The 19,766-nt window shown below is 37.3% G+C and overlaps 2 protein-coding genes across 3 annotated transcripts in view; one reads left to right on the top strand and one right to left on the bottom strand.

Annotated features, from left to right (window-relative positions):
- Positions 1 to 19,766, top strand: part of CCZ1 (CCZ1 homolog, vacuolar protein trafficking and biogenesis associated) — a 189,154-nt gene that overhangs the window by 5,705 nt on the left and 163,683 nt on the right. The window contains exons 9-15 of one of the 2 annotated variants that reach the window (XM_069869854.1): positions 628 to 689; positions 1,319 to 1,430; positions 1,982 to 2,015; positions 2,381 to 2,498; positions 4,601 to 4,759; positions 5,116 to 5,243; positions 6,311 to 6,656. In XM_069869854.1, the coding sequence (XP_069725955.1) occupies positions 628 to 689; positions 1,319 to 1,430; positions 1,982 to 2,015; positions 2,381 to 2,498; positions 4,601 to 4,759; positions 5,116 to 5,243; positions 6,311 to 6,366 (669 nt within the window). In that variant the 3' untranslated portion in view covers positions 6,367 to 6,656. Of the gene's footprint in view, positions 1 to 627; positions 690 to 1,318; positions 1,431 to 1,981; positions 2,016 to 2,380; positions 2,499 to 4,600; positions 4,794 to 5,115; positions 5,244 to 6,310; positions 6,657 to 19,766 lie in introns of those variants that run through there. The other variant, XM_069869855.1, reaches the window with a different exon arrangement.
- On the bottom strand, positions 11 to 19,630 carry LOC138727433 (radial spoke head 10 homolog B2-like). Its single transcript, XM_069869847.1, has 21 exons — positions 19,608 to 19,630; positions 18,813 to 19,095; positions 18,031 to 18,106; positions 17,692 to 17,760; positions 17,309 to 17,482; positions 16,179 to 16,264; positions 15,438 to 15,558; positions 14,423 to 14,599; positions 13,595 to 13,736; positions 12,984 to 13,105; positions 12,344 to 12,533; positions 11,521 to 11,632; positions 11,359 to 11,438; positions 11,112 to 11,260; positions 10,516 to 10,623; positions 9,723 to 9,899; positions 9,238 to 9,289; positions 8,661 to 8,774; positions 7,766 to 7,961; positions 7,144 to 7,354; positions 11 to 834 (listed from the first exon to the last, which is right to left on the bottom strand). Exons 2-20 carry the CDS (start codon positions 19,061 to 19,063, stop codon positions 7,174 to 7,176), a joined length of 2,577 nt encoding a protein of 858 aa, XP_069725948.1. The 5' UTR covers positions 19,064 to 19,095; positions 19,608 to 19,630; the 3' UTR covers positions 11 to 834; positions 7,144 to 7,173.

The raw sequence follows: 19,766 nt of genomic DNA, 5'->3' as shown, positions 1-19,766 counted from the left end.
GTTTTTTGCCTTCTTTTCATTCTGTGTATCTGAGAACACTAAGGGCTAAAATGCCCAAAAGAAGTATTTATCTTCCCCTCACTCTTAAATTTTAGTTCAGGAATTCTGAGATTTATTGCTTTGGGGGCACGTGACTAAACTCAGTAGTACTTGCACCTAACACTTACAACATGAACTGTGCTGAGAATTTGAATATGGGATGGTGATAGGGAGTTTACTGAAGGTTGATACCTGATGACTGCTCAGTCCTGCAAATCATTGAAACATAGAATGGTTCGAGTTGGAAGGGACCTTAACGATCATCTAATTGCAATTGTGTCACCTCAGTGGTTAAATGCAGCATGGAGCACCAGCAGACCACAAGGAGGTAGTTATCCCTCCCTCCATCAAAAAGCTCCATAAGCCAAGTTTTAAAATTAATAAATGCAAAATCAGAATGCCATGTTCTGTCAGCATCTCTTACGTATTAGTATTACCTCCTTTGTGTTACACAGAGTATATATATATTCATGAATGGTAATTTCTGCAAATGGTTTGCTTTGTTCTGATTTAAACAGTCTACAAAAAATAACAGAAAATACCTCCAAGCTATTGCTTTTTTTTTCCTGTGTGTTCTTTTTGCTTCAGTTAGCAGGAAGAGATTCTCCAATACGTGCTGAAATGCCAGGAAATTTGCAACACTATGGAAGGTAGCTCTTATTTACTGTCACCATCTACTGCTTCTTCATTCAAGGGCAAATGTTTGGGAGGAGTACGTATCTACTGAGTACAGATTCCACACACAGTTTATTCCAGGGGGTCACAAAGTAGTTGATGCAGTGTAAAACTTGACCTCTGGAAAAAAAAAAACCAATAAAAGGCTTCATTGACATTACTGCATATTATTTTTCTTTAATCACAATAATTCATCTTGCGTGATTTATTGTGTTCTTTTGGGATCAAATCACTGGCCCTCCTTCCAGCCCCTCAAGTTCAGGTGCCTCTATTGCACCACTTTCTACATAAAAACAGTTTGAATGTACTGCTGGAAAGTAAAGGAAGAGTGGTGGGGGTGTTTCTTTGATGATATGTGCGGTTTATTTCCTTATTTTCTCTGGCTTTTTGATGCTCGTTTGAACATAGATGCAACTAGCACTTTGAAAATGTAAGAATGCTGAGATAATATATAAAGGGCTCTATGCCTGTCTGGATGTCTGAAAACTCATTGTATTCAAATATATTCATACTTGCAAGCAATTGGTAGTTTCAAAAACATCTGTTAACTACGAAAAACAAATACAAGAATTCATCGCGTCTGACCTATTGAATTATTTTCTAGGTTTCTTACTGGACCTTTAAATCTTAATGATCCGGAAGCAAAATGCCGTTTCCCCAAAATATTTGTTAACACTGATGACACATATGAAGAACTTCATTTAATTGTTTATAAGGTATTAAATTTTTTTCTCTGCAATTATTCCACAAAATGAGCAATCTGTAAGCAGTGAAGATGATGATAATGTGAAGTACTTATCAATGCATCAACCTATACAATCCATAAGACCAGGTTAAAGAAAAGAAAAATCTTCAGTGTTTCTAGGAACAAGATTTAAAATTTCCCCGTACCCTCCCCTAAACAGTTGTGTTATTAAAACAAAATGCCAACCTCCAGTTCCTTTAAGTGGTTTCATACCTGGGTTTATGAAGCATTCATCAATAAATAAAACCCCATATTTTTTAAAAATGAAATGCAAGTTTCTTGCAGACATAGATCTTTGCATAATATGTGTATTTACCAAATTTTACAATTTAAAAACTGTTAACTGGGTTGAATTTTAAAATCATCCTGTGTTGTACAGGCTTGCACAGTGTCACCTTTCAGCTAGTTTTTTTATCTTAACTGCTTTACCTGTGTGTGACCTCACTGAAGTATTGTCATTTATTTGAGTTAGTTGAGGTAACCTGTTGTAAATGGATTTTTGCTTTAACTTTTTTGTTCCAGGCCATGAGTGCAGCTGTCTGCTTTATGATTGATGGTAAGTACCTATGAGCATCACTGATTTGCCAAGACATAGTACAAAATACTGTTACATGCAAGTTGCTTTACTCTTGAAAAATATTCAAGTTATTTTTTTTTATTTCAGTCTGTTCTTCATGTCTGCTTTCATTTGTCTTTTGATTTTTTTTTGCTGCAGTGGTAGAAGTGACTCAATTTACAAAATAAAATAACTAAATATTGCTTCAGTTAGCCATGCACTTTTGAAATTATTTGTAAGGTTATAATTAAGATGGAAATTTGTCTCGGGACTCTCACTGATCTTTAAAGAAAACAACTACAAAACCTGTACTTTCAACTGTGGGAAGAGAATCTTAGTTTTCTTTTTCTTTACCTGCCACCTAGCTTCAATTCCACCTACGCTGGAGTTTTGCCGTAAGCTGGACAGTATTGTTGGGCCTCAACTCACCGTGTTAGCGTCAGACATATGTGAACAATACAACATCAACAAGAGAATATCGGGGTTTGTACCACATTTCTGCTCCTGTTGCTGTCCCTCATTAGTTGGTTAAGCAGGTTTAATGAACTGCTTAAATAATGGTAACATGAGCCCAAATGTTGAAAGCATTCATTAAACGATGTTTATCTACTTTTCTGCACCTTAAGCATTTATAAAGGGCCTTCTGCATATTTAGGTCTCCCTGAAACAGTTGTTATTAATTTAGGAACAAATGTTTATTGCGTGGCAGCTGAAGCCTTTTTCCTCTGTGTGCATAACTGTTGCAGAAAAAAATCCATGTAAATATTAAGATAAATTTCGCTATTATCAATTGAGATTCTGCCTCGTTATCCCCCAGGTGTCAGCAGATTTTTCAGATACATAAGGCTGAACATCTAGGTTTTGCTTCTTTTGGACACGAACTGAAACTAGCTGACCAGAGATTAGTTCTACAGGTTACTGTGCTTGCAGAAGTATATACAAGATGGAAGAAATGCCAACTGAAGTGGTAGTGTTCTGTCATTTTCCCCATGTTGAAGTAGAGAAGTAGCAGTTCCTGAAAAATCTTAACTTGAGTTTATACTTTCCAATTTGTCTTAACAAAAACAGAACCTCATCATGTTCACAAATAGCCCTTGAGCTAGTAGAACACTTGTGGTTTTAAAAAAGTAATTAAACAATATCAGTCTTTGTGCCCACATCCTTCTTTGTACTGAGGGCGTTTGAATTCTGCTTTCCCAGGCTGCTGGTTTGTGTAATGTTAAAAAAGAACTGTATTTATCACATCAAGTAGGGCGCTGACACCAACAGCTGTGTCTGAGCGTTGCCTTAGACACGAGTACTTACAGCTTGGATGGAGCATACGTAACTCTTAACCCTATTACAAATCCAAAAGGAAAATGAAGGTCTAAATCCTAAACCAACTTCTGTTTAATGGTTTGAAATGGGCATTTAAGTAAGTGGATTACTTGGTTACAATGCAAGCTTTACAGTTGAGTACTTTTTTCCAGAATTACTCCTTCTTGAAGTGTTGCTGTGTACAGTAGGTGAGGAAAACACTGTCTTTATTTTTTCGGTTTTGCAGGATTAAGGTGTCTACTTAAGGAGGGGAAAAAAAAAAAAGTCAAATGAAAGAGATGTTAATGATTTAGAAAATGTATTTCACTTAGAACTATAGCTGACTTTCCATAAAATTTTATTTACTTTTGGACAGATCTGTTAGTTGAGGAAGGGAGAACAGCATCGCCTATGACAACAAAAGAGGATTTAAACCAAAGATTAGGTGTGTGACTGAACTTATTTAGTGGTAGCATGCTGAATCAGCAAAATCGCAGGGTATAGAATAGGATGCACTTGATAATGTGCCAATCTACTAAATCATTAAACTTGTGGGGTTTTTAATGTCATCTGGGACTGGCTTTGGCAGCTTTAACTCTTTTAAAGTTTAATGCTGTGGTGTCCTGAAAACATGATACAGTTTCTTGACACTGATGCATCTGGGTAACAGAGAGCGAGGGTATCGTTGGTTTGCTAAGGTGAGTGGTGTCATCACAGCATCTCCTTCATTCTAAATAATGTATCACCTGAAGTACCAACTGGTATCGCTGGGTTTTGCCAGTCTGAATTTGTTGCGACTTCTACCAAAACTACAGTTCTAAGTGGCAGATTTCATATTCCCTTAATCAAAGAGGAAACACGAAGGCTGTCAAGGTGGGAGTTTGAAAATAGTCTGGCTTGGCCCACACAAATGATGGGGGAAAGAGTTCTTTTCATTGCAAAAAATAGCAGAGATGTGAGTAGAAGATTACTTCTTAATCAAAGACCCAGACTACTACTGGGAAGTGGGACAATGCCTTTAGACTCCCCTGCACCTGTGTCCAGGCAGCCTGAGCAGCAGCAGGGGAGAAGGTGGTCAGGTTTGCAGGCTTTTTTTTCCCCCCAAAGTATTAAAATGAAGTTTGATCATGCCACAAGTCTTAATATACTTGGTCTCTTCAATGGGAAGGTAAATTTGGGATATCTGAGTAAGCTTTGTGCTGCCAGGTTTACCTCTTCTCTGTGAAGCCTGTGTTTACAGAAGGTGTCAGTATTCACAAGTCACTTTTTTTTTTTTTAACTCTTCCTAGGGCTGAGAAGGAGCCTCAGTTTAAGTTTATCTATTTCAATCACATGAACCTGGCAGAGAAAAGTACCATTCACATGAGGAAAACACCTAGTGTATCACTTGCATCTGTTCACCCTGACCTCATGAAGATTCTCGGTGACATCAACAGTGACTTCTCCAGGTAATGCTTAACTATTAAATAGCCTGTAACTCCTGTCAAGTAGATCTTTTCAAATGAGTGAAGCTTTCATGTATTTGTTTTCATTTTTCTATAAATGTTTCATCATACTGTGAAGTACACAACAGCTTTATGTAATCTTTCTAGTTGAGCATGGTTTAATTTTAGGTTTAACAATTCATTTAACAATGAAAGATGTGAAAGCTTAGTATCACCATCTCCAGCTTCCATTACTTGGTCACTGTGGAGTAAATCATAGTATGAAGTGTGTCCTTAACATTGCTGTTCTCATGATTACAAATAAAGTTGCCAAAGATTAATTTGCTGCCACCTTCTTTACTTTCCAAAACTTCTTTCAGAGTCGATGAAGATGAGGAAATTATTGTGAAGGCAATGAGTGATTACTGGGTAGTTGGGAAAAAGTCTGACCAGCGAGAACTGTATGTTATTTTGAATCAAAAAAATGCCAATCTAATTGAAGTTAATGGTAAGGATTGTTTTTATTACCTTTAAATACAGTTACTGCTAAAATGTATGTATCTGGAGAAGTAATAAAATCCATCTCGCAAGAAACCTAGGGAGAGATTGATCAATGAAAGTGAGTTCGTGTCAGGTTTGGATCTCTCTTCTACCAGCTGTGAAAGAACAGCATAAATATTCAGCAGACATTCTGAATTATTAACCAGTCATTCTTTCTCCTTCAAATAATAGAGGACAGCTCTGTGAGCTCATTTTTGGAGTAATTAATGAAGTGAAAGATGAACATGGTTACATCTGAGTTAGGTTTCATTTTTATCTGTCCTGTCAGTGATCCTCATTCCATTGTTGTCCTGTTTCTAATGCTGTTTTGAGAATGATTTACTGTGACTGAGTGCAAGTTAACATTAATACATAGTAAGCTTTTAAATAGACTTCAAGAAGAATGGCAGTTTAAGTCTTACTTGCAGCAATTTTAGGGCTGTCTGTTTTAATAGGATGCAATGTGCTCACTTGGATAATGGGAAAGAATATTTCACTAAGACCAAAGCCTAGCACCCTACATTTTAAAGAGAGGAATGAGTTGCATGACTTTTACAAATCATGGTATTTGTCTTGCAGGATCAAACCTGCCGTACAGTAACAGTAGATGAGTGTTTCTGTGCCTGACAGACTGAGAAAGTACAGCTCCCTCAAAGTGTTGCCTGCCAAGCAGCACAAAGGAAAAGTTTTCCAAACTTGATGTATTGTAACAGACTACCCTATCTCCTTCCCCTGAAAAAGGGTTACACTGTATTTCCTTGTGTTGAAGCTGTCTTCTGCTGTTGCAGGGTAGAAGTTTGATGAGATGAATGGTCCAGCAGCAAACTCAAACCATCATTTACACGTTAGTCACTTAGAATGCAACTCATCTTTCTGACAGTGTGAAATGTCAGACATAACTTTCTCTTACAGAAGACAGAATAAAATTAAGTGTATTTCTACACTAGGAACTCCTAGGGGTGTTTTCTGCTTGACTATAATTACATTCTTGTGCATTATCATACTGAAATCTTATTTTTACTTTTTTTTTTACAGAGGAGGTGAAGAAACTTTGTGCAACACAGTTTAATAATATTTTCTTCTTGGATTGATCTGCAAAGGGCTGATTTATTGAAGATGTCAATGTCAGACACTTGTTGAACATGAGAAGTTATTAGTCATATTATTGACTGGAATAATGACAATAGTAAAGCAATACTTGCTTTGTAAGAATCAAGATTTCTACTAAAATCTGTAAACGCTGACCATAAAATTTTTAGATTTTAAAAATGTTTATGTGCAAACTAATTAAACAGTCTGAATTCATCTGTACCATTCCATTCCGATACCATTATGTGAATATTTTACTGGAAAATAAAACTAATAATTGTTACACTTTTAAGGGCATCTTTTGGTTTTCCTGTGTTCATTTGCATCGTGTGACCGCTGCTTTTCTACACTGAAACTAGACTGGTTACAGAAGACCCCTGAACAAATAACTTTCTAAGCTGACCTGTTCTTTGCAGCTTCTGCTTCCGTCTCATTCACATTCATTGTCAAATTCTTATGTACTTGGTTTTATGCCGTATTTCAGTCAAATAAAGCACATCTTAAGCAGAAGCCATCTCAGTGGGACATACAGTCATTACAAGATAGCAGTTCTTGTATCAACATTGAGGGAGTTTTTAGGTACAAGTTAAATACTAACTTCTGTTCTACCTTTATTTAAAGGATTACACTCAGAGTAATTTACTCTATTCTCTTTCCCAAGACCCTCTGAAACCAGCAAGTCTTGTGCTTCTGTTTTATCGTATTTGTATTTTAGAGCTTACTGCAACTGTGGGTCTTTTGTTACTGGTTTCTTTCTCATTCAAAGCATACATACTTACTTGAAGCTTCAGTAGTTCTTAGCAGAAGATTTATTTCTTCTTTTTCCTTTTGCCACCAGGCACCTTGGGTGCTACACTGCGTGCCCGTTCCTTCGAGGGGACAGCTGACGCTGGGACAGGCTTTTGTAACTCCGTAACAGCTGCACTCTCGGCCTCAAGTAGTTTTTTTGCTTCTCGCCTTTTTGCCTCTTCTGCTTTTTCAGCAAAAAGCCTTGAGTAAACAAAATTTAAATTTAGTGTATGGTAAGGACTGGGGGGAAGACAGATTTATACAGGCCAAGCCATTCTTGCTCTATTCACAGTGAGCAGTATAAACTGTCATAGTGTAGAGAAGCAGAAAATAGTCTAGTTACTCCAAAAATATGCCTCAAGTGCGTTTACACCGACCAGGGCTCAAGTGCCAGGAAATACCAGAGTTAAGAGTTCTGTAATGTGAAAGCAGCCTGTATTTGTTGCTTCTGAGAGTAACAAAGTCACAAGTTACATTCTATATGCTGCTGTTACACCTGTGCGAGTTTGTTTTCCCAGTCAGAGTGTGCTATACTACTTTATTAAATCACCCTTCTCATTTTCAATAATTTTGTTAGCAGAACAGTAATTCAGCATAAGATACATCACTCACTTTGCCAGCTCCTCATCCTTGATCTTTCTCAGCGCAGCCAATTCAGCATCCCGTATTCGATTTTCTTTTATTTTTTCCCTCAGCACTTTTTCACGCTGGTAGGCAGGAAAGAGCTTAGTTGCGAGAAAGACTTGCACTTTACACAGCTGCAGACTAAATTCCTCATTGTGTTCAGTTTTGGCTGCTTCTGGCTCATCTGCAACAAGTAAATTAAGCATGTTTGTTTAGCAGGGCACTTCTCTTTCAAATGTGTTTTGACTGCAAGATTTCCAATCCGATACTATGCAGCAGGAAAGTCTGGCTTCTGCGTGGTACAGAAGATTAGAACTATGAGAAACTTCACTTCTTGTTCGATGGGCTCTGCTAATCAGCCAGAAGGGAGATGGTATTAAAAGGTTACTATCCTCAACACACGAAAACACTCTTACTGGTTTCTCTTCTGCATGAATGCTGGCCTGTCACAGATGTCACAGACATCTTATCACAGGTAGTTGTGGCGTATCGCTAATAATAATTCTTATATTAAGTAAAAGAAACAAGAAATAGCAGTAATTTTTTATTTGTCCAAGGGATTAAAAAAGGGCAGGCTTGCAGATTGATCTTCTCAGAGTAAATACAAATTACAGCCCATAGATGCTCTACGAATAAAGTGTGGTATTTTAAAATTGGGGAAACTACTTATGTCAGAACTTAAGTTTATCATATAACAATTAAATTTCTTTTTTGAAAAAAAAAATATTTAAAAAATTTGCTTTAAAAATCGTCCTCCAGAATTGATGTACATTTACTGCCCTCTTGTGACAAGCTGAAATCTGTATATACTATTAAACATTCACAATTTGAGAGCTACGAGGGATTTTTTTGTGTTAGCCTAGAAACAGTGGAACTGCTCTACCTGTCAATTCCTTTGCTGGACAGAAATCTTCTTCTTTTTCTGCATCCAAGCTGAATGATGAATTTGGATGATCTTTGGTGTCCCCATGACTTGGGTGATAAGATGGGATGGTATCTGATATCACAAAGAAAGAAAATTAAAATTACTTGGTTTGTAATTCTGTGCATTAAATATCAAGTTTGATCTTCAGCACAAATATAAACTGTCATCAGACCTTCCAGTTAGACCCGTGGTTGAAATAATTGTGTACGGATGATATGTTTGTTTATAATGAAGCCACAGTGCCGAGTTACATCTCCTGTTTCCATGCTCAACTGAGTATGAGGACAGAACAGGAAGAATTTATTTTTACAAAGCCTTTAAGTTATTTTTAAGGAAAATGTGATAACTTCTGATGAAAAAACCACAAAATTTCAGAGACTCAAATTGCAAGCTGAATGCAGCTACCCTCTGTAATTGCAATATATCCAGCTCTTTCAATGATCAGCTACATTTCAATCACTTTTAAAGCTGTAGAAAGAGTGAATCTCCTCTAGCACCACTGCTGATAGATGTTTATAGGAACTTCAGTACTCACGTGGCAGAAATTCTTGAAGGGGACGTCCTTCGTCTTCACAAGGTCTCAGTGGCTGCAAGCCATTCAAAAGTTTACCAAAAAAGATAATACAGCTTAACTGCTGGGAAACAGCAAATTTTTCTACATACAACAGTTGTGATGCCATTTTTACAGGGCAATTTTAGACATTCAGCTTAAATAAGAAGAGACACATCTTCCACCAGTCAGCCAATTAGTGAATCCCCCCTCAAACACGGTAAGACTTGCAATACCTGTATGAGTATTAATAGTTAGCCAAGAAAATGTGCCAGTGCGTTAAAACTGTCTATGCTGATGTTACAATCCAAGGTAGCAACAAACAGAAAAAGCAGAAGAACCCAATCAAATGACTATTTATGCAAAAAGGAAATTGGTTTCTAGTTTCAGTAAACAAAACATTCACAGGGCCTGACTTTGCCCTCTACATGGACATATAATAATAAGTAACAGGTCTACATCAACTTTACCTGTGACAGAGAATTTTCTGGGTACAGAGACACATTGGTGGTTCCCTCAGAGAGACCCTCGATTCTGACACTACCTCTTTTCTGATTCTCACGATCTACTTGCTCCTTAATCATATCACTGGTAACACACACCAATGCACAATCAAGAAGAGCTTCGACAAATTCAAGAAAAACCAACTAGAGTAAAACAAACACAGTGATTAGTTTTCATTTTTGACAAATCCCTTCATTAATGGGCATATGTACCCCAGCAAGCAAAGAACTCAAAGGTGGTTGTGAAGCGTTGCTGGCCTCATTTATCTACTCAAACAGCCCTCTTCTGAATAAAAACTGAAAACAGACGAAGCTCAAAAAATCCAGGAGGCAATATACTGTGCCACATCTTATATAAGTCATATTGAAATAATATACTGCATAGATCTTGGCCGTTTCTGGAGTTATGAGAAATTTCTCTAACAAGTAACACACAACTATTTCTATTACCCAAAACATTTAATTGCATATGACGCTTCCAGAAACCCCAAGAATGAATGTATAACAAATCTCAGTAAGATTTACAGCGTGTGTTCAGTTTGTTAGATACTGTTTAAAACAATAAATTCAATCATGTCATTCATAATAGCCCCTCACCAAGTGAGGGTGAGTTTTAAGTTTGCATTCTCTTATTTTCGGGAATAAATTAATTCTTTTTCCTCTTGTTCTAGCAGGTAGGATGGTATTTGCAGTATTTTTTTTAAGTAATTTTAATTGCTCCTGTAGCAATGAACTATGATATGTTTTCCTCCATACACACCTCCTGCTCCAGGTTGATGCTACTCCTGTCATATAGTAAGAGACCATCTTTGACAAGTATTTCCACAAGTCTTGAAGCAGTTAATTGCTTGCTGAGAAGTTTAAAATCCTGGGTAAAAGTAAATGTTACACATTAACAGCACTTAAGACATTTCTACATGGACTTAATCTAACTCCCTGTAAAGCCTGTGTCAACTGAATTTAAAGAATCTCATGTTCAGCTTGCAGTATATTAAATTAATACAATATTAAAATGGTTTACTGTGTTATTTCAAAAGCTGCCAATCCTTGAGTTCTACCAGTAAGGCATTTATACCAAGGGGAAAAAAAGCCAGCAAAAGTATTTATATTTCTTTAAAACATATTTATCTAAGATATGATTATTTTAAATAATCAAGTAAGGAATCAGAATGCAATCTTGCAGAAGTACATAAATTATTTCTGTAGAACAGCTGTCCCTTCAATGTTTGTTAGACAGTTTGTACAAATAACATTGCTTCTACCTTTTCAACTGTGCAGAAACAACAGGAAAGATTTTTAAAATGAACAAATAAAGTGCAACTAATCATACTAATTAAAAATAAATAAGATTATTACGTCCAACATCCAAAGGAAGTGCCTCATTGTCATTGTGGGTTCAAATGGAGGTCTGCTACTCGGTCTACGAAAAGCTCTATATATTTCCCAGCATCTGTCGATGCAGCTCATAGTAAAAGCCACACATTGTTCTTCAGAAAACATGATACCTTTACAGATTAATTGGGAAAAAAAAAAAAAAGAGTTACACTAAAAATGTGATCTATTGTTTAATTCTGCACAGCACAGAAGAAATACCATTACTTACCTTGGACATGACAGGCAGCAGGAATAACATTCCTGGACATCATTTCTAAGAAACACTTCTGCAGATAGGGACCTTTCTCTCTACAGTTGAAACAAAAATACTCGTCAGGGAGGACTCAAACTGATTACACAGAAATAAACGTCACTAAAAGATGAAACTTACTTGTGCCCTTCATGATACATATGAAACGCTAGATGAACGAGGTAAGATAAAAAAGTTCGGAACAATAAAGTCTTATGTGGACAATGTATCTCCTCAAGTGCTGCTTTATCACCTAAAAGATTTGAGAGATTAAATCTATTGTTATCAGGTACATTAAAATGTTTATCTTATCCTCTCCATCTCTACCTATGACAGTGCAACAACACTTCTGGAAGAGTCAGACCAGACGCAGAATCACTTCCAAACAAGCAGGTCAAGGGAGAACCACCCACCTATAGCTGAACCTTATCAAATCCCTCTTTCTAGAAATGCATCCACTCAGCATATAGGAATGAAAGAGGAAACAACATTGGGGTTAAATCTTTCACCTATTACGGACGCAGTGATCCCACTGCAGGTCTAAATGGAACTGATTGATTAAATGGTCTGAGGAAGAAAACAAACCATACAATACGTAAACCAAAGCTAAGAGCACTGGAAAAAAAAAAAATTAAAAAAAAAAGAGAAACTTATTTGTTTCTTCTACTTCTTTTTCTCAGACCTTTTAAAAACTACATGTAATAGTAATGGCAAGACTGGGATGAATACAGTTTTTTAACAGATGGCTCTTTAGAACAATTTAATTGGTATTTTCATTTTGCATTTTCTCCACAGAGGACCTGAAGTGCCTGCAGAAGCATTAATGCATCCACTGACAACTCACAGGCATAGAGGTACTCCGTACTACCAGCACTGAGCTATCAGTGGAGCTTGCCACTCTGACTCTCCATAGCTTGCTATTAAAATTCCTAGAGTCTAGACCCCAAGCAACAGGAATACAAACCACTCAAGAGCCGATCCATTTCAGCAAGAGTTGTGTTGGAGTGATGAAACTGGCAGTCCTTCAGAAATCTCCAAAACTGGAACTTTGTCATGAGGAAGATGTTGTCAAGATAATAATCGCAGCCTAAGCTGCTGTAGAAGGTGTAAACTCTTCTCAGCGTTGTAATGTACCTCAACACAGCAAATTCTACCTAAATGAAGCAGGATATGTTCTCAGCATCATCTCATGACAAGCAGAAACCACCCTGTATTGATCCTGTAACTTGGCATACAATGTTTTGATCTTACAACTTCAAAGAGCATATATCTGGTTAAGTGCTCATGAGAGCATTACTCAAATGTAGTTTTAACATACATTTTTTGGTGACTGATAAAAATAAATTAGTCGCTGTCAGCAGACAAACCTCAGTCACTGAAAGCCCTTCCAGATACATTAACTTTTTTTTTATTGCCTTCTAGTAGAAGTTCAAGAAGAGGCAATACTGTGTATTCATTTTTTTTGCATTTCTGTTTCCATGACCTTCAGAATTTCAAATAATTCTTTAATGTTAAGAGTTACTTCAATACAAGTAAACCAGAAATAAAATAGTATGAAACACAGTGTGGGGAAAACCAGAAATTATCAAACACTAGACACTTACTTGTTTCACTTCTTCATGTCTCTCTTCCCTTGGCAACAAGTTGAGCAGTGAAGATATATCCAATTCAATATCTGATCCCAGAATAGAAGTATTTTCTGAGCCATAAAAGATTTCAATGTTTTCTACCATGCAAATAAAATAAATTAGAACAAACTAAAATGAAGTTAAATACATTTATATAAACACACACAAACACAAGAAAAATGAAACATATACTATTCCCTTTGATCTTACTGATTCGACCTCAAACTGAGAATAGTAGACTCCTTTATAGCGAAGAGTAATTTCTAATCAACAGCATAACAACTGAAGGGCAATTTTGTCAAATCCAACCCTTAGCCAAAAGGAAATGCAGATATTATGTAAGTCTTAAAGCTTCCAGGCAACACTGTTCCAAAAGCACTACAAGATGTAGCACGGATGGTCATGCACAGGAAACAAGAAGTATGGGAGCAAAAGTCATTAATTATTTAATAGATAGCTTCCATCTTTATCAAAGTTCTTTGAAGAAATAAATCAAGCTCTTGAGAAAGCACAAACAGCTTCATGTTATGGTAAAAAGGAACGACAAAATGTGAACTAAGTAAAATTTGCTTTCTCAAGCTGCTTACCAGGGCCAAAATGAATTCTTGAGCAGTTGGCATTCAGCTTTTCTGCATTCATTCCATCCACCTGAAAAGCAGGATATTCTACCATATGATCATCCATGAACTCTCCTTCATAAACACGACCATTCTGGAAGACAAACTTACCCTACAGACAGATTAATTTGATTAATTGCAATACAAATATAAATGGAAGATCAGAAAAAAAAAATACACTAATGCTCTCAATCAAGTCTCCTTTTAAGAATCTTGGCTACGACGTAATATATAATATAAAGAAAAATATTTTCTCTACCCCCTTTTATAAAGCACTTTGTCACCTGTTTATTAAAGTACACTGCTGAGATGAAGAATTGCCTATTTATCTGCTTGATTTTCAAATGTATTTTGAAGAACAAACATTTCCTGCCTATACAGAAAGATGTGTTTGAATCCTTAGTTTGTATACACAGCACTTTGCTAACAGTTTTTTTAAAACAGTCTGTTAATGTGAGAACATCTCTGCACAAGGATAACTTTAAAACCATTAGCACACAGCACAAGGGTGAAATACTGCAAAAATCAAGGTACAGCTATTGCACCGAGAATCTTCAGAGTAAACCGTGTCTGTTTACACACACAACACATTCAACCACAGAGACAAATCCATGGCCCAGAAAGGCCCTTAGAAGGATTCCGACTGCTTTCAGTGGAATCTGCCCCTTATTGGGATTCCATCCACAGTGCAAACTGAATGTAGTTTTCCATACAGGAACCTAGAGATCAACTACAGAGAGCAGACAACTCTCCTCCCGTGTTGTCCATAGTTTTGCCTCTCTGCTTGCCATGACTCACCTTGCCATGCTTCTTATTACAAACCCATTCACCATCGTACACTGCTCCATTGGCATATATGAACTTCCCGCGGCCGTGTCGATCCCCATTTACAAATTCACCTGCGTAGGTATTCCTTAAAAGATACTGAGATTCAGGCATTCTCTCCAAAAACCATTCATGGGTGCCATATCCATGCTGAAAAAAAATAACATGTGCTTACAGAAAAAGCTACTATTGCTACAGGTCCAGATTTTTAAAAGCAGAACCGTGTAGGCAACTTTGAGAGTCACGATTGGCAAATCTCTCATGAACAGCACCCAGTTGATAACTGAAATACTTCAAACAAACCTTCTACAAAAGTGCATGGGAGAAGCACTCAGAGGATACACGGAATCAACACATATTTGAGCAAGCTCTACCAACAGAACTCCTAAAGACACCCTTCCCGCTGAATCCTTTTGGCTTCGATGCTGAACAGCTAGGTGAGAAACACCATGCCAGAGAGAAACGATGTTCCAAAAACTGGACTTTCTGACAATCTTAAGCAAAGTGAAAAGACAGAGGAAGTAGCTCACTTTTTTTTTTTTCTCTAAGAGAATAATAAATGGAAGGAATAGAAAATGCCAGAAATCTTCTCCTTCCATCATAAAACTTTTATAATAGGGAAAAGTGTGGTCTAATGTTTTACAGGTGACACAGAAGTAACCGCCACACCTACTCACTGTTGAATTCATACTTCAAGCTAAGTATAGTCACAAAAATTTACCTCTTAAAACTCTTTTTTTATGGAAAAGGTTTATATTTTCCATCACAGAATTAAATTATGATTTTGTAAGATTAAGTCAAAAGCATTCTAACAATCTGAACACTGCTAACATGAGAATCAACTTACAATAAACAGCATACTTCCGCTATCTCACCCGGCAAAAATCACAGAAAGCTCCTTTGATATTGCACAAAACTCCCTGTCTAGTTTTACTAGAGTAATGGACAGATGCTGAACTAAAGTGGTTGCTGGGGAAGAAATTAATACCTGTATGCCATACACCCACTGTCCCATATACTCTTGATTAGTTGTCAACCACCTCATTTTTCCTTTTCCATGACGTACATTTTTCTCCCATTGACCTTCATAGATGTTTCCAGACTCATAGCTGCAAGAAAACAATAAAACTTCATGACTCATTTGTACTAAATTGGAAGTGGATCTTATGAAAGCAATATTTATGCAAAACCTCATTGCTAATAAATTCAGCATTTATTAAAGCTACATGTAAGCATTAATTTGAAAGTTGGCTCATGGATACAGAGATTTGATTGGACCCACTCTATACCTCCTATTTTTAACTTACAAATCACTGTAAAAATATAAACAGGTTATTTTTTTTCCAAAGAGTCTTCAAAACATAGCTAATAAAAATATTCTTTTATCAAATTCCACAAATAATTCATTCAAAATAATTCATGAAAACAGCTCCATCTGTTCAAATCAATTGAGTTTATTTGGTTTTAAATGTTGATTTTGGATTTTGTATTCAGACATATTTTCATGGGAATGATCAGTAGAAATACACCAAAATAAAAATATAAGTTATAGAGAAGGTCTATTTTATTATTTTAAAGAATTTTGTACAACTATTTATTGCACTGCAGAAAGTGCACACTACCATGGAAAGGTAGCATTTGTATACATTTTAAAGGGTAGAAGAAACTGTATGATAATATATGTAAAATCAAAACCAGCAAAAATAAAAACAAGGGTTATCATGTTTACCATCTTATTCCCCATCCTTCTCTGACATTATTCACCCAGTCGCCTGAATACCAAGAGGTATATTCCTGATTATAATAAACGGTACCCTGAAACAAACAGCACAGTCAATTTAAATACCTAAATACTAATCTACATTAATAAAACATCACAAACAAATCATAAGACATATGCAATCACACTCTTACTTACAGTCACTTTGAAACACAATGAAAGAAACTGAAGTGATAAAATTAGATAAACAACCACTTTTGATGAATATTTAGTTAACGCCTTAAAGAACACCAAATGTTCAAAGAAGAATCCTATTACGTTATGTCTAAGTCTACCACGTTTTTCATACCACTGGGTAAACTTTCAGAGAGCTAACTTTGGCAACTTAATCACAGCAGTCACTCTGAGGCAGACCAGCTTTCTGACTCACTCGAAATGCAACTTCCAGCAGTAGGTCTAGAGCATTAATTGTTCTGTCTTTATCTCATGTCTCCCTCCTAGAGCAAGCTGGACAGACCACTGCATGGGTGGACAGACCACAGCAGCTCCTGTGATTTTAGTGTCTCATTAGTGACACAGAAAACAACCCACATGATTAGAATTAATTTCCTCACATGCTGACCATTCAAAATGTCAGGCCTAGAGGAGCGTTTCAATCTGGACACATAAAGCAGGCAGATAAAAGCACTACTTGCCTTTAAAAAGTTGGAACTAGACGTCACTTCCACTAAAGAAGGCACTCTTCATCGTAATTATCATACACACATTCGGGAGGTGGGATCACTTTGTCATTACTAGGAAGCTAATTGTTCTGTCATTGTTATATGGCTACTGATGCAGTTGTTGGTTTTGATTTTGTCACCATCTGCTTGGAGCAGCATAAAGGATAGACCACATAATAGGCCAGTAACTGGTTTAGGATACCGTTCATCCCTTCTACTACAAAAAATATCCCATCCCAATTGTTTTAATTAACATTCATAACTTCGGAGAATACTCTTAGGAAAAACAAACCTCTACAAAGACTAGAGACCATACAACAGCACAAAAGATATTTTGCAAAATCTTTGCACAAGAATGCTTGCTGTTCTAGAAGGCAGTCACCCTACACTATGCTGTCATTTGGTGTTCTTACTTACCTTTCCATGCCTTTTGCCTTTACACCAATAGCCAATGTAAGAAACAGGACGAGTACCACTCCTGAAAAATCCAAATCCATGCCTAATACCATCCTTGATTGATCCTTCATAAATGCTGCCATCATTCCACGTGTAACGGCCATAAAGCATCTGCATATTCTCAACAAATGTTCCCTAAAGGATTAAATTACAACATTTTAAAAAACTAAAACTCACCGTTCCCCTGTTACTTGGGAGAAGTCAGGCTTGTGATTGAAATCACTGTCAGAGTTCTGCATTTGCCACCCGTACCATATCAATTACTAGAATTCATCTACTTTCCTTGAATTTGCACATCTAATTGGCTGCAATTGTGCTCAGTTATAAGCTAAATCGCACTTTACCTCATACTTCACTCCATCAGCCCACGTGTAAGTCCCCTGTCCATGCATAAGCCCTTCAGAAAACATGCCCTTCAAAATGAAGAGAACAGCATCATTTGCAAATTATTTTGTCACACAGCTGAAGCCTATGGTGACTAAGATTTCAAAAGAATGATATATTAATGCCCCTCCAACTACTAGTTTCAAATAAAGAGTTTCAATACCAAAAACCAAGAGAGCTTTCAATGCTTACACATTCTGAGTGCTCAGCCTCCATCCACATTAAAAGAAACAGCCAGTCTGTTCTAAAGAAAGAACTTGATCCACACTACTACTCTTTTTTTTAATTTATACACTCACCTTATATGTATTTCCCCCCTCAAAATATGCAAATCCTTCACCCTCATACAATCCATGGACTTTTTCACCTTCATAGCTACAAGGAAAACAAACTAAAGATGAAGATTTCAAGTCACTGCTAGTAGACCTAAATCACAACACACATGAATTACTTTTGATTCACCATGGTCTACACAGGCCAGCTGTTGCATCTTGTATAGAAAACCGAGACACAACAAAATTTCCCACGTTTTGCACCTCCCTTGTAATATTTCACATAATCATTTTGGTGCCTCAGACCCGTATTTCTTTCAATTAAGAAAACAAATCTCATTGGTAGCGTTTACTAGCTTACAACCAGGCAACCTGGTCAGTATGCGAAACGTTGCATACAGCCCCCTTGAGCTATGAACGGATTTGGTTAACACTGCCATTCACCTGCTTCCTCAGTTTAGGATATTCAATAAGGAGCTGTAAGCATTAAAAGGCAGCAACAACCGAACACTAAATGACAGCTACGCCTTCCTCATCACTATCTGTATATTAGACAAAACTTCACTGTAGGCAAACAAGCTAAGAGTGAAGCTTTTGGCAGGCAGAAAGCACCAGCAGCACTCTAGGATACAAGAAGCCTACAGAATTCCACATGTATCAGCCTTTTAAGGTGTCACAGCTACTAAGTCTGAATAACACAATTTACAGCCTCAAATCAAGAGTCAAACTGTGGTTGTATGACACTGGGTACGCCACAGATACTTAAATGAGAATTCTTTACTTGAGTGATGTATTCGTAACAAGCATACCTTCTTACAATAAGAGCAAAAATACGCCCCTGGTGGTATTCAGGAACATCTTGGACTGGAGGTTCCTCCACCTCCTCTGGTTCTTTATCTGGTGTCACTGGATTTGCCTGTGTTTCTTCTACTCCATTCTCTACAATCTGCAAATCTGTCAGCTTTGTTGAACTACTCTTGGGTGTAGGAACTTGTGCAGGAATAGGAGGCTGTAAAGATTTTTCTGCCTTCTTACGATTTTTCTTCCGATCCTTTACCATAACTACTGAATTGTCTCAACACGTATTTCCTTCTGAAATGGAATTCACGTAAAGACTTTTTCACCTATAAGGTATTTGACAAAAAAAAGACCCCAAACAACAAACAGCTAACTACAGGAACAATTATAAGATTTTCCTTAATTATTATACAGGAACATAGAGTCACAGAACAGTAGGGCTTGGAAGGGACCTCTGGAGATCATCTAATCGATACACGCACGTATTTAAATTATTCCTGTAACAACAATTCCTCGAGGAAGGAGTTTAAGCCTGTGGTAGGCAGGCTGCAGGGCTAACAGGGAAGTGATGCCAGTGAATTACTTCCAAGAAGTCCATCAAAACCACGATAAGAGAGTTGTCAATGGACTGACTTATGCTACACAGAGATCTTCACAATTATATTTATGTATGTCCCAACCCTGGAGGTGCCCGAAGCCAGGCAGGATGGGCCTAGGGCAGCCTAATGCCGTGAGGGCTTATAAAAATAATGTTATTTCGCCAGTTAAGGCTCCTCGAATCATAGAATCGATAGGTTGGAAAAGACCTCTTAGATCACCGAGTCCATGCGTGAAGGCCCAGGACCGCCGAGCGGCTGCTGCTGTTCCTGGCGCTCCGCGCCGCCACCAGGCCCCATAACCATGGCAACCGCAGCCCAACCGTAACCACAGCAAGCGCGGCCAGGAGGAGATGGGGGCGGTGCGGA

This window comes from Phaenicophaeus curvirostris, chromosome 16, assembly GCF_032191515.1.
Source record: "Phaenicophaeus curvirostris isolate KB17595 chromosome 16, BPBGC_Pcur_1.0, whole genome shotgun sequence".
Lineage (NCBI taxonomy): Eukaryota > Metazoa > Chordata > Aves > Cuculiformes > Cuculidae > Phaenicophaeus > Phaenicophaeus curvirostris.
This window is presented reverse-complemented; position numbering and strand designations above follow the sequence as displayed.